The sequence below is a fragment of the Cherax quadricarinatus genome, chromosome 52, assembly GCF_038502225.1.
Source record: "Cherax quadricarinatus isolate ZL_2023a chromosome 52, ASM3850222v1, whole genome shotgun sequence".
NCBI lineage: Eukaryota > Metazoa > Arthropoda > Malacostraca > Decapoda > Parastacidae > Cherax > Cherax quadricarinatus.
Window position 1 is genome coordinate 15,076,554 of NC_091343.1, and position 15,055 is coordinate 15,091,608.

At 42.7% G+C, this 15,055-nt stretch overlaps 1 protein-coding gene across 2 annotated transcripts in view; it reads left to right on the top strand.

Annotated features, from left to right (window-relative positions):
* Positions 1–15,055, top strand: part of LOC128696876 (uncharacterized) — a 285,763-nt gene that overhangs the window by 257,858 nt on the left and 12,850 nt on the right. For both annotated transcript variants that reach the window (XM_070096084.1, XM_070096085.1), the window contains 2 exons: positions 3,281–3,414; positions 5,670–5,831. In XM_070096084.1, the coding sequence (XP_069952185.1) occupies positions 3,281–3,414; positions 5,670–5,831 (296 nt within the window). The remainder of the gene's footprint in view (positions 1–3,280; positions 3,415–5,669; positions 5,832–15,055) is intronic.

Sequence of the window (15,055 nt, forward strand, 5' to 3'; positions counted from 1 at the left end):
ATTCCCCCCAAAATGTTGACGGATGTGTCTATAAGATTTCTTGTAAACTTTGCGATAAAGTTTATTACGGTCAAACTGGTAAAAGTCTCGAACTTAGATTAAAACAACATAAATATAGCATTAGAACTAGACAAGATTCCAATGTTCTATTTATTCACGTGAGAGATTTTAACCATCCAATTGATTTTCAAAAAGTTGAGAAAGTTGTATCAAGCAAGTCCATGGTCGACAGGAATATAATTGAATCTTGTTTCATAAAAAGCAGTTTTGAAAAAATGTGAATATTTCCTTAGGTTTATATAAATTAGATTCATTTATAATTAATAAAATTTGGTTAGAGTTTAATAATACATTGGACAAATAATAAACCTTATTTCTTGGGTAGAATAATTTGTTAGTGGGATGTCGTGAGGACCTGTCTAGTTGGACGAGCGGACCTACTGCAGTGTTCCTCTTTTCTTATGAGTCCTATATTGTCGCACGTCAGGTGTTTCTTTGTTGTGGGAGTTGACTGTGAGGTGTGGTCTAAGCCCTTTAATTGCCTTCCTTTGATGTATTGCTCTCATAGTTCCTTGACAATGTGAGTAGTCACGAAAGCGCTTGGAATTTCACTACTCTTTCACAGTGGTTGTTTTGCATATTTTAAAATCGTCTGTTTACTATGATCTTATTGCATATATATATATATATATATATATATATATATATATATATATATATATATATATATATATGTCGTGCCGAATATGTAAAACTGGTCAATTAGCAAGAACTCATTTAAAATTAAGTCCTTTCTAAAATTTCCTCTTATACGTTTAAAGATATATTTTTTTCATTAATGTTAATGTAAAAAATTTTAATTTTGCACCAGAAGAATCTTAGAAAACTTACCTAACCTTATTATAACAAGAACAATTTATTTTAGCCTAACCCAACTAAATATATTTTAGATTTGTTTACAGAAATTTAATACTAAACAAACACAGTGAAATATATTTTTTTCGTTAGGTTCAGAATGATTTTGGCGAAATTATTGCATACACAAATTTTCACTTGTCCTATATGGCAAGATGAGCGTTGCTATTTAAGCCAATATCGCAAGTTCTGCCTATTCGGCACGACATATATATATATATATATATATATATATAATATATATATATATATATATATATTTTTTATATATATATATATATATATATATATATATAATGTGTATATATATATATATATATATATAATGTGTGTATATATATATATATATATATAATGTGTATATATATATATATATATATATATATATATATAGAGAGAGAGAGAGAGAGAGCATGCATACATATATACATGTATTCTGTAATATTATTGTCATGAATTCTTATGGTATTAGTATGTAATATTTTTATATATGTACTCGTGGTTTCGAGTGTATGAGAATACCAGCATACCAAAATCTCCAATTGGCTGTAGTGTGCAACCAGAACTGGAGAAAATTATTCTTAAATGTTCATATGTGGGGATTAATCTCAAAATAAACAGAGAATACAAAACAGTCAAACCTTTTCCATTAATCTGAAGTCCATGATAAAAGAGAGAAGAAAGAGCATAACCACCACCCACACAATTTTTTTATACATTTAACTTCATTTAGATCCGGTAAAAATTTATTGATCAGAATTCTCCAGAGGAAGGAACAGGTAAAGGCTGGAGAATAACAATGTCAGACGATCTGGCGGTAAGAGAAAACAGTAAATGCAGCTGAGATAAGAATAAAAGGTTGTGTTTTCAGAAGCATTAGATGAAAAGAGAAAAATGCCAGTGATATTATTTTTGAGAGCATTTGTGCTCTCACCTCGACGATATTGTTTGGATCTCACAACTCTGATCAAGAAAGAGGAGATATCCCAGCTGGAAAATATAATAGAGATATTTACTACCCGCTTAGATTCAATGGAACTTTTAAGGTCACAGAACTCGGAACGTACTCTGTGGAACGTAGACGAGAAGATAATAATATACTGAATACAGTTAAGTGGAAAATATACGATGATCAGGTTCCTGATTTCCACACTCGTGTCAACTTACCAGAGTGATACACTTTTTTTTCAAGGGACGTATCCATTGATGCCGATGAGTGGCTCTTCATCCGAGGCATTGGATCTTCCCTTCCCTTGAATCAGTTCTGATTGCCTTCCATTCCCCCCCCCCCAACCCGTGCACTGTAACCCATACTGGCTTAGCATTTCCCATGCCTATTAGAAAAACCCGGAGTAAAGAGTAAGGACGCTATCAACACTATTTTTACTATAAAAACAATTGTTGACATCCGTACCTCAAGACTCTCTCAACCTTCTGTCAGCAGATATAAAAAGAATAAAATATTATTGCTGGAATATAAGAAGAAATCTTCAAGAGGAAAGGTCGACAAGATTCTTCTGATGGTGGGTCAGCCAGCTTGTGGCTGCGGGCCGCGTGTAGACAGGACAGCGAGGTTATGAAACCGGTCACAGATACCACTGGTATCTTTCACTTTTTTCTTGGTACTCTTTTGTATTGTGTTTACATTGCGAATACAATGTTAAATTAGGTTGTATTTACTTCTGAAATATACGTACGTGGTGTCAGTTCATTTGTGTACATATTTTCTATTAATTCATGTACGTTTTTTCAATTCTCTATTACCTCGCCATATTGGACTGTTGAAGACTGATGATGATGTTATTGACTGATGATGATGTTATTGATGATACACAATACTATTAATGTTATAATCGATAGCCACAAGTTGAATATTAGATGTTTACACAGTGTATGCAGCTGTTAGTGTTGAGACCTAATGCTGTTGTTGTTGTACGGAATAACAAGACTCAGTATTAAGTTAGATCACACCTTCTTCGTTATGAGTACACTAGACGGACTAAGAGTCACAGTAACGTGACTGAAAACAGCACAATTAACACAGATTAGAGATCAGTCTTTAGGTGAAGTTTCGGTCTCTGTTAAACTGTTATCAGATCACAAATTGTCGTGACCTGATAATTATCGAGAACCGACTGAAACGTTTTATAATGATTTATAGCTAATGCTTCGGTTAATTATGGAAGGATTGTACTATGAAGTACCGACATGTGTTATGGTGTACATGATCATGTTGTCATGTATTTGACTATAATATGGTGAAGTTAACTGTGGTATGATGAGATGCTCTTGCCTAATCAATGATGCCCTTATCTTTGTTGCGTCTTACCCGTGATCCATCTGACTGTGGCTGCTGCTTCGGCAGGTACAGAGGAGAGCGCTCTTCTGCTGTGCGCGCTTTGCAAGGAAAACTTCGCCTCTGCCTGGGACTTGATGGTTCATGCACAGGCTGCCCACATGGTCAACATCTACCAGCTGGGCTCCAAGGACACACTACAGGTCAGTCAAACTCCTTCCTAGGTAACACAGGTACTCATGATGTACCTTAGTTGTTCTTTAGGTACGCCTGGCCTCCGTCAGATACTTTTCATGTTCTTTAGCAAGTCCCGATTTCCTTCGGGTATTGTTGTCCCTTAGGCACATTTAGTGCCCTTCAGGTCCTCCTTGATGCGCTTTGATGACATGGTATACTCAGCTCCCCCATGTACTTATCCAGACCTTTCACGATCTACTCATCCCTGTAATGATCTCTCAAGCTCTCATTATACTCATCCTGTAATCACATTATACTCACCTTATACTCACATTATGCTGAACTCTGTTAGCCCTAAAATTTTATAATCCAATCCAGTATGCTGTAAATTTTCCCCTATACCTCCTGTTTCAGCACCATGATCATCCATTTCTCATATTTTCAACCCTCTTTATACATATTGTGAACTTCGTCTCCCTACTTTTACATTTCGAACTCTCAAACACGTTTCCACCCCTTCCATCATTATCTTTGCTTGACACATGGGCGTGGTGTCCAGGGCATGTCATGGTCCTGTGTAATGAATGGGTGCATGTTGAGGTGAAGGCTGCTCAGTGAAGCATCTTCTCCAACAGACTTCTACCTCAGTGAGTTAAGGGACCAACAAAACTCCACACGTCTTTGAGAAGTAGCTGACGGAGTGAATCTTACAGATGGACAACGAACAATACAGGTTCAGCTTTCTTCATTTCACAAGAATCGAAGCCTTGGAAAAAATCTGCAGATTGAAGATTCTCTCTCTCTCTCTCTCTCTCTCTCACACACACACACACACACACACACACACACTACAAACCTCACTCAAGGAAAAAGATCTTGGGGTGAGTATAACACCAGGCACATCTCCTGAAGCGCACATAAACCAAATAACTGCTGCAGCATATGGGCGCCTGGCAAACCTCAGAACAGCATTCCGACATCTTAATAAGGAATCATTCAGGACCCTGTACACCGTGTACGTTAGGCCCATATTGGAGTATGCGGCACCAGTTTGGAACCCACACCTAGCCAAGCACGTGAAGAAACTAGAGAAAGTGCAAAGGTTTGCAACAAGACTAGTCCCAGAGCTAAGAGGTATGTCCTACGAGGAGAGGTTAAGGGAAATCAACCTGACGACACTGGAGGACAGGAGAGATAGGGGGGACATGATAACGACATACAAAATACTGAGAGGAATTGACAAGGTGGACAAAGACAGGATGTTCCAGAGATTGGACACAGTAACAAGGGGACACAGTTGGAAGCTGAAGACACAGATGAATCACAGGGATGTTAGGAAGTATTTCTTCAGCCACAGAGTAGTCAGTAAGTGGAATAGTTTGGGAAGCGATGTAGTGGAGGCAGGATCCATACATAGCTTTAAGCAGAGGTATGATAAAGCTCACGGCTCAGGGAGAGTGACCTAGTAGCGATCAGTGAAGAGGCGGGGCCAGGAGCTCGGACTCGACCCCCGCAACCTCAACTAGGTGAGTACAACTAGGTGAGTACACATACACACACACACAGGGCCAGGAGCTGAGTCTCGACCCCTGCGACCACAATTAGGTGAGTACAGCTGCAGCTGGTAGTTGATGCCTTCAGCTGTGTCACATATTTTAATCTTTAGTTGATTGTGAATTCAGCCTTTCACATTATTTTCCAGTTATTATATTATAGAAAGAACATCCGAAGACTTTACAGCTCTTCTAAACTGTATTATTCCCTTTTTATCTCCAGCATTGTTATCGTGAACTTGTCTTTCACCTTCGTCTCTTATCCCATCAATCTCTTTTCCAATTTCAAAATGTCCGCATTAGCTACACTAATTTCTTTTCTCCCTCCTCCCTTACTTCTTCCTCCAAATTACCTCTTCTCTCCCTTTGTTTAACTCCCCTTCTCCATCCTCCTTCCTTCCTTACCCACCACAAAAATACAAAATAAGGTATGTAGTTATATCTCTCCCATTCTCTCTTTAAATAGCTGCCGGATTCTGTCCGTACTCTCTCGCAGCATTTTCTCTCCTTCAAGGTACGTCTGTCCTCCCCAACACCTTCCTATCCTGCCTGTCTATCCTCCTCCCCAACACCTTCCTATCCTACTACTGCCTCATTGCTGTTTACCTTCACATATTTATTTCTACCATAACTATCACCACCCCACTCAATGATCTTCGACTACCATTGTAACCTCTGTCATGGGACTGAGTAAACCAGGGTACTGAGACGTGTCCCTCCTTCCTCAGGACAGCGGGACGTGCAGCACGGCTGAGGAGAGCACGGCAGGCACGCCTGCTAGTGAGCTGGGTGGAGACATCAGCACGGAGACCAACGGTGGAGAGGCCAGTGGAGACCCCGCTGAGAGAACCAAGTCAGAAGATGATGCTCGTCCCCCACTTCCCAAGCAGGTGAGGCGGGGCTGCTGGTCGGGGAGGGGGCACTGGTGGGAGGGGAGGGGCATTGATGGTCGGGGAGAGGGCACTGATGGTCGCAGAAGGGCACTGCTGGGAGAGGATGGGCACTGGTGGGAGGGGAGGGGCATTGGTGGTCAGGGAGGGGCAATGGTGGTCAGGGAGGGGCAATGGTGGTCAGGGAGGGGCAATGGTGGTCCGGGAGGGGCACTGGTGGTCTGGGAGGAGGCACTATTGGCATGCGGAGAGAGTTTTGTTAGATAGTGGGAATGTTAATGTCAGGAAGGAGAGTATCAGGGAAAAGGGTAAGTGTCAGGCAAGAAGGTGAGATGTATCAGGAGGGTGAGGTGTGAGTATCAGGAGGGTGAGGTGTGAGTATCAGGAGGGTGAGGTGTGAGTATCAGGAGGGTGAGGGTTGATGCTAGTGACAAGCGAGGGACGGAGGTGGTTGCGGTGCTTGAAACTTTGCATATTATCATACCAGGATTATTATTATTATAATCAAGGGGGAAGCGCTAAACCCGGAGGATTATACAGCGCCTGGGGGGGGGGGATGTGGAAGGCATTCAGGCTTAATTTGGGGAACTGGAGCACAGATCCAATTCCCTAAATCAAGAGCCCCTCACCAACATCAAGGAACCTTCCTTGAGGGGTAATCATACCAGGAGAACACTGGTTTATAATGTTTAATTAATGATATCACCTTAAGAATTATATTTTTAAATAAGCAAAAAGCGATTATCTGGCAGATATTAGATGAACAAATATTAATAATATAAATATCCTCAAGACAACCTAGATTTTGCAGAACCTAACTTTTCCCTACTATCTGTTGCTAATCTTGCAACATTGCAAAGCTCCTGACGGCGCACAGAGACTGCGAATGATTTTCAGTTAAAGATTTCCATCCCCACTAGACGACTGACTGGCAGGGGTGAGTGAGCTAAGTGCTCGTGTGTTCCCACTCAAACTGCGCACTGGTACAGTGCGCTTATACATAATATTCACATTAAGACCAAAAAATTCTATATATAATATGTATATTGCAACATGTATGGTTTATGCAAGTTAAATTGCTTCTATAGGAAAAGTAGTTTTTATTTATTTTTTATTATCACACCGGCCGATTCCCACCAAGGCAGGGTGGCCCGAAAAAGAAAAACTTTCACCATCATTCACTCCATCACTGTCTTGCCAGAAGGGTGCCTTACACTACAGTTTTTAAACTGCAACATTAACACCCCTCCTTCAGAGTGCAGGCACTGTACTTCCCATCTCCAGGACTCAAGTCCGGCCTGCCGGTTTCCCTGAATCCCTTCATAAATGTTACTTTGCTCACACTCCAACAGCACGTCAAGTATTAAAAACCATTTGTCTCCATTCACTCCTATCAAACACGCTCACGCATGACTTATTTAAGTTAATTCTCAACATAATTTCATCCTGGTTAGGCTTACTCTGTCTTACAATAAGAAATTGTATTTACCTACAAAGGGTGTATGAAAGTTATATAAAGTTACCTTGGGAAGACTACATTACACCAGCATAAATCACAGTGATAAGGAGGTATCGCGGCAAGAAAGTAAAGGTAGAAGCAGGTAAGAAGGAGTGAGAGAGTGTTAGTAGTAGGTTCGCCGGTCTTGTCCCGGCCAGGGTCTTTTCCAGACGGTGACCCAGCGAAGGCAGTGTTGGTGGAATGAACGAATGTCGGGGGCTTTAGTGATGGTAGTAAGCAGGGAAAGTGAGTTGTGTTGGCAGGGAAGTAGTGGTGGTGATTCAGATGTAAAGGTATAATGGTAGAGAGGAAGTACTGACAGTAAAGGAGGGGTGGCGATGGAAGTGTAGGGGAGGTAAGCAGGGAGCAAAGTGATGTCAAGCAGAAGACCAGGAGTAACAAGGAAAAAAAATATTTTTATGAAGTGTAAGCCAAAATAAAAAATAAAAAAAAACTGAAAGGCGGTTCATACACAGGTTACTAAGAAATGTTCGAAATCCTAAAGGAACAGTTTGAATCTATGTCCAGCACTCCAGGCGACACTGAAAACTGACAAACCATATTTTTATCAAAACTCTACTGAACCTACAAAACATATATCCGACAATAAAGCAAATCCTACACAGACTTAAAAAAAAAATTGCAGTAGACTCGTCGCCTGAACCCGATTTTTGGAATGCGGTGTTTTAAAAATGCAAAATACCACTAGCACGAACACACAGTGTCCTCTGAGAAAGAGCTTAGATTCAAGTCAAATTCTATAGGTTTTAGAAAATGCGAACGATGTCCCACTTCACAAAAGAGGCATCAAAAACTCAGATAAATAAAACTTTAATGTGTGACTTGTCAGTGATCGTCCGACTTGAACCACTTCACTGTGATTTGTCAGTAGTCAAGTCGGACCTCAACGTCATTACTGACCCTCTCCAAAGTGCGAGTTATTTGTATGCATATGATAACTATGTATTGTAGATATGGGGCCAAAGCAGCACCAGCAACAGCCTGATAGATCGGACATCGGGTATCCAAGAAAAACTATTGTTTGTGCTAAACAAGCCTGTATTGGGGCTGAGCTGTGTTTTTTACTTAGTTAAGGTAAAAATTTGTACTGCATGTTCCTTGATACTCAAGCCTGATTGACCAGTCAGTGAGAAGGTCGGGGGTTAAGCTTGGCTGCGAGAGTAGAATGACTCGAACTGGCCACATGTGGTGTCAGGCTGAATAAAAAATAAGCACGATACTCGGTAGAAAGTGGTGTCAAATATCGAAAATATCACCAACATCAAAAACACCTCCACCACTACCATTACATTCACCTCCACCACTACATTCAGTCACCACCACCACTACCATTACATTCACCTCCACCACTACATTCAGTCACCACCACCACTACCATCACATTCACCTCCACCACTACATTCAGTCACCACCACCACAACCATCACATTCACCTCCACCACTACATTCAGTCACCACCACCACAACCATCACATTCACCTCCACCACTACATTCAGTCACCACCACCACAACCATCACATTCACCTCCACCACTACATTCAGTCACCACCACCACAACCATCACATTCACCTCCACCACTACATTCAGTCACCACCACCACAACCATCACATTCACCTCCACCACTACATTCAGTCACCACCACCACAACCATCACATTCACCACCACCACTACATTCAGTCACCACCACCACAACCATCACATTCACCACCACCACTACATTCAGTCACCACCACCACTACATTCAGTCACCACCACCACTACATTCAGTCACCACCACCACAACCATCACATTCACCTCCACCAATACATTCAGTAACCACCACCACAACCATCACATTCACCTCCACCACTACATTCAGTCACCACCACCACTACATTCAGTAACCACCACCACTACCATCACATTCGCCTCCTCCCCTCATCCCGACCAGTGGGTCACGTATGGTAGAGGCGGCGGCAAAGCATCCCTCATAATCCTGGATACAATAACACAAGCGAACCAATTTGTCTCGACTGCCGCAATGATGATGTAGCGCAGGGCGGACAGCAGGTAGGGTGGACAGCAGGTAGGGTGGACAGCAGGTAGGGCGGACAGCAGGTAGAGCGGGCAGCAGAGAAAGCGGTCAGCATATGAAGTGGGCAGCAGGCGAGGCAGGCATTGGGAAGGGCGGTCAGTAGGTGAGGCTTGCAGCAGACGAGATTGCAGCAGGGAAGGAGGTCAGCAGGTGGGGCAGGCAGGAGAGGGGAGAGCAGCAGGATGGAGGGGGACGAACAGCAGGGAAAGGAAGACAGGAGCTGGAGAGGGAGGGAAGGGTAGGGCGGATATCACCCATCCCTCTACCACAACACTCACATCACTTACTATAAAACACTAGAACAAACGGAGCGATCCGTCTACTCTCTTACAACAGTAATGTGACGGAGAGCGGTGTTCCTCTCTGCCCTGGCTGTGTTATATGTCCGCCTGCATTCACACAGCTCTCATTCAAAGGTGTGTTTCAGGTGTTTCATTGTCCGCCACGCGTGAAGGATTGTCTTCTCCCCATCCCCCATGAGTAGGACCACTCTCCCTCCCTCCCCCCCTATCCATCCCCCTGGTGAAGAACCACCCATCACCTCACACACCGTTAGCGGCCTTACATGTCTTCTCGTCGCCTTTACTGATGATCCATCTCTTGGTCCTTAATATCGCCTTCAATGCCTGACACTGAGATTTGATGCATGGATATCGCTCTGGGATTCCCTCCTCCCATTCCATCCTTTTGCTCCCTTTCCTCCTCCCCTCCCCATCCACCCCCCCCCCCCCACCTGCTCCCTATTCCCCTTCCCACCTCCTGCACCAGCGCCTCCACAGTCACCTGCAAAATACGTTTGGCGGGGTAGAGTGTGCCATATTTCACAGACCCAATTGCCAGAGTGTTGCACTTCCATGAATTAACTGAAGGATGCTGGAGGGTCGTTGTGTCCTAGCCATTAGCTGGGATTGCAGCTAGGTGCGCCCTCCTATGTATTAGCGACGAGAATTTAACACACCTTAAATTTGCTGCTTATGACTTTCTTGCAGCCTAATCAGGGGTTGTAGAACCTTAAGATCTTTGTTCAGCTGTGTGTGTGTGTGTGTGTGTGTGTGTGTGTGTGTGTGTGTGTGTGTGTGTGTGTATGTGTGTGTGTGTATGTGTGTGTGTGTATGTGTGTGTGCGTGCGCGTGGGTGTGTACTCACCTATTTGTGGTTGCAGGGGTCGAGTCGCAGCTCCTGGCTCCGCCTCTTCGGTGGTCGCTACTAGGCTCACTCTCTCCCCACTCCATGAGCTTTATCATACTTTTTAAAGCTATGTATGGACCCTGTCTCCACTGCATCACTCTCCATATTGTTCCAGTTATTGACAACTCTAAGGCTGACGAAATACTTCCTAACATCCCTGTGACTCATCTAAGTTTTCAACTATCAGTTGTATTCCCTTGTTCCTGTGTCCCGTCTCTGAAACATTCTGTCCCTGTCCACCTTGTCAGTTCTTCTCAGTATTTTATACGTCGTTATCATGTCGTCCCTATCACTCTTTTCCTCCAGTGTCGTCAGGATGAGTTTCCTTAATTAACCTCTCCTCATAGAACATACCTCTTAGCTCCGGGACTAGTCTTGTTGTAAACTTTTGCACTTTCTCTAATTTCTTGACGTGCTTGACCATGTGTAGGTTCCATACTGTTGCTGCATACTCTGATATGAGCCTGACGTACTCGGTGTGTAGTGTCGTGAATGATTCCTTAATTAGATGTCAAAACGCTATTCTTTGGTTTGCCAGACGCCCGTATGCTGCAGCAGTTATTTGGCTGATTTACGCCTCAGGAGATGTGTTTACCTGGAGAGAGTTCCGGGGGTCAACGCCCCCGCGGCCCGGTCTGTGACCAGGCCTCATGGTGGAACAGGGCCTGATCAACCAGGCTGTTACTGCTGGCTGCACGCAATCCAACGTACGAGCCATAGCCCGGCTGGTCAGGTACCGACTTCAGGTGCCTGTCCAGTGCCTGCTTGAAAACAGCCAGGGGTCTATTGGTAATCCCCCTTATGTATGCTGGGAGGCAGTTGAACTGTCTGTGTGTTCGTTATTATGCTCACCCCAAGATCCTTTTCTTTGAGTAAGGTTTGTAGCCTTCGATCATCGAGCATGTACTCCACCTGCGGTCTTCTTTGTCCTCCCCCAAACTTCATGACTTTGCATTTGGAGGGGTTAAACTCCAGGAGTCATTTGTCTCATCAGGTTTTCAGCCTGTCCAAATTCCCTTGTAGTCTTACCTGATCCTCGTATGCGTAGTTATTAGTTGTCAGAGGCACTTATCTATAGACACTTGGCCTGTGGGTGGGTTTTTTTTGCATGTGTGGTGTGGCTGTATGTAGTGTGGTTGTGTGTGTTGTGATTGATTTGTGTGTATGTGTAATTACTTATTTGTAAATAAAAGAGCAGAGATAAACTCTCGGTGTCTCTTCTTCAGTATTTGATCAGTGTAGTGGTTATATCACTAGTATCTCTTACAAACCATTATATTATTCTGCACTCTGCCTGCGAAGACAGACTTTCTAACATCCATTCGTCAGTTCTTTTTCAGAGTTATGTACTGTGTATGCCACTCTATGGGGGCTAGAAAATCATCATTGTCAATTCCTTCAAATCCGTTTATAGACATAAATATGAATATCATGTCTCCTGTTTTCCTCATGTCAGCCATTGATGATATGTCTCATACCCACAGCTTACATTCGTAGCTCATATTTCTTCACAGTCCGGCTTCACCTATCACACTTCTAACTCATTTCCACCCTGGCAGGATAAAAAAAAATTTAATCAATGGCATTATCCGTCCAAAGCCTCCTCAGTCCCATTTAGCGGGGCTACGTCCTGTTGTTGACTTGTCCTGACCATAGAGGTGATGTTTTAGCCATTTTTTAAAGCATTGAGAGGAAAAACGGCCACTTCAACCTGACAGATTCCTTGGAGTTTTGTTGTTAGATTTGACGTTTTCTCCTATGTTTCCCTCCCAATATACACTGGTCAGTTAATATGGAGGTCAGCTACTGAAAAAAACATCCTTGGTTGTTTAACTATTCACTTCCTTACCCTGATTTGGCATTCAAGAACCGCCGCTGCAACCTGACAGTTTCCCTGGAATGTTGTTTTGTAGATTTGGCGGTTTCTTCTGTGTTTCTCTCCCATTAACACTGGTGCAGTTGATTTGATGGTCAGCTACTGTCAGTACAGTTGAGAAAGTCGCTTCGCTAGTTGTACGTCTGGCAGCAGCTGGTGTGTGAGTGCCAGTCAGCCATGTTGAAATGTTCACTTCCTTCATTCATTTGGCACTGAGGGGAAAAAACTTTCACTACAGACCTGTTAGTTTCCATTGGAGTTTTGTTCTTGGGTTTTCTCCAATGTTGTCTTCCCATTGAAGACTGATGCAGTTGATATGGAGGTCAGTTACTTCAATGTAGTGGAACACTTCGCTTGTCTGGTTGTACGTGTGGTAGCGGGTCTGGTATTTGAATGCCGGTCGTCCTCTTTTGATTATATTTGGTCCATTTCGTTGTCGGTAAATATGCACTCATGACCTGTATGAATTCTCATATGTGCATAATACTAGCCCTGCATCATAACCAGCCCTGCATAATCCGACTTTGATTAAATGCATGCTGTGGATAGTTTTTATCATCATTTCAACGTCCATATATCTGAATGTTGCTCTGACGTTGACCACCAGCACAGGTATTTCTCACTGTTTCATTTATTTGATTTTCCGGTGACAATCTCTGATGAGGGAACACCCTTGAGTTGCTCCTGTTTTGTTTGCTCCCTTTGTTTTGTTTGCTCCCTTTGTTTTGTCTGCTGCCTTTGTTTTGTCTACCTGGATTACCTGGAGAGAGTTCCGGGGGTCAACGCCTCCGCGGCCCGGTCTGTGACCAGGCCTCCTTAGGTCAGTGTCCCAGGATGCGACCCACACCAGTCGACTAACACCCAGGTACCCATTTTACTGATGGGGAACATAGACAACAGGTGGAAAGAAACACGTCCAATGTTTCTACTCTGGCTGGGAATCGAACCCAGGCCCTCGCCGTGTGAAGCGAGAGCTGCCTTTGTTTTGTTTGCTGCCTTTGTTTTGTCTGCTGCCTTTGTTTTGTTTGCTGCCTTTGTTTTGTTTGCTGCCTTTGTTTTGTTTGCTGCCTTTGTTTTGTTTGCTGCCTTTGTTTTGTTTGCTGCCTTTGTTTTGTCTGCTGCCTTTGTTTTGTTTGCTGCCTTTGTTTTGTTTCCTGCCTTTGTTTTGTTTGCTGCCTTTGTTTTGTTTGCTGCCTTTGTTTTGTTTGCTGCCTTTGTTTTGTCTGCTGCCTTTGTTTTGTTTGCTGCCTTTGTTTTGTCTGCTGCCTTTGTTTTGTTTGCTGCCTTTGTTTTGTTTGCTGCCTTTGTTTTGTCTGCTGCCTTTGTTTTGTCTGCTGCCTTTGTTTTGTTTGCTGCCTTTGTTTTGTTTGCTGCCTTTGTTTTGTCTGCTGCCTTTGTTTTGTTTGCTGCCTTTGTTTTGTTTGCTGCCTTTGTTTTGTCTGCTGCCTTTGTTTTGTTTTCTCCCTTTGTTTTGTCTGCTGCCTTTGTTTTGTTTTCTCCCTTTGTTTTGTCTGCTGCCTTTGTTTTGTTTGCTGCCTTTGTTTTGTCTGCTGCCTTTGTTTTGTCGCATGATTTATATTCTTCGTGTTGCTTGTTTTCTCTCATTTTGACCCCATGCCAATTTGTTTTCATGTTGAATTTCATAATATATCTACGTCGCTTGTTCAGTCTGTCTGGGTCTTTCTCTTGGGATATGCCAAATTTTATTGGTTATGTTGCATATTATTCTTGCACTATCTGAAAAAATGTTAATATAGTTCTTCCTTTCTTCCTTCCTTACCTGTAATTTTATATTCTTGGGGATGCGCTAACCCCGTAGGGGTCATGCAGCTGAAGAGTAAGACACATGCACAATTGTTGGGTACCTTTATTGTTGATTGAAACGTTTCGCCCACAAAGTAGGCTTCTTCAGTCAAATACAGGAGCAGCAGACGGTAGTAGCAAAGATGATATATATACCGTTAACAACACAGAGGTCATACAGCGCCTGGGGAAGGAGGGAGGAACTCTGTTTTGATCCAAAGGAGAAAGAGAGTTGCTCCAGTTATATCAGTCAAGAGTCCTTTACGGGCATCAAGCCTCTTGTAAGGAATTTATTTGTAGAATTTAGTATCCTGTGGCTGTTGTTGTCTCTGTCGTTGTCTTACCCCTCAGGAGACGGGACAAGTGTTACCTGTCACGGGTCTTCGTCGTGTAGGTGACCCGTGTTTCCTGTGGCCGCTGTCAAACGTGCTAAAACAATATACGTATTTTAAAATGTTCTTTCTCACCACAGCAAGCCCCAAGTTTTCCGTGCATAGATTTTTCTTTTGACAATCATTCTGTTGTCTGTCATTACCACTGTTGAATAATAATAATAATAATAATAATAATAATAATAATAATAATAATAATAATAATAATAATACAGAGTATGTGATACAATTAACACTGAATTAGTTGACACTATGGAAATAAGTCCTTTTGCTTGACTATTTTTAGGTTATCCTAGGTAATTAACACATATGTTGCTATGTAGGATAATAGTGATCATCCAAAAATTTTGTGATGTACCAAAATGAA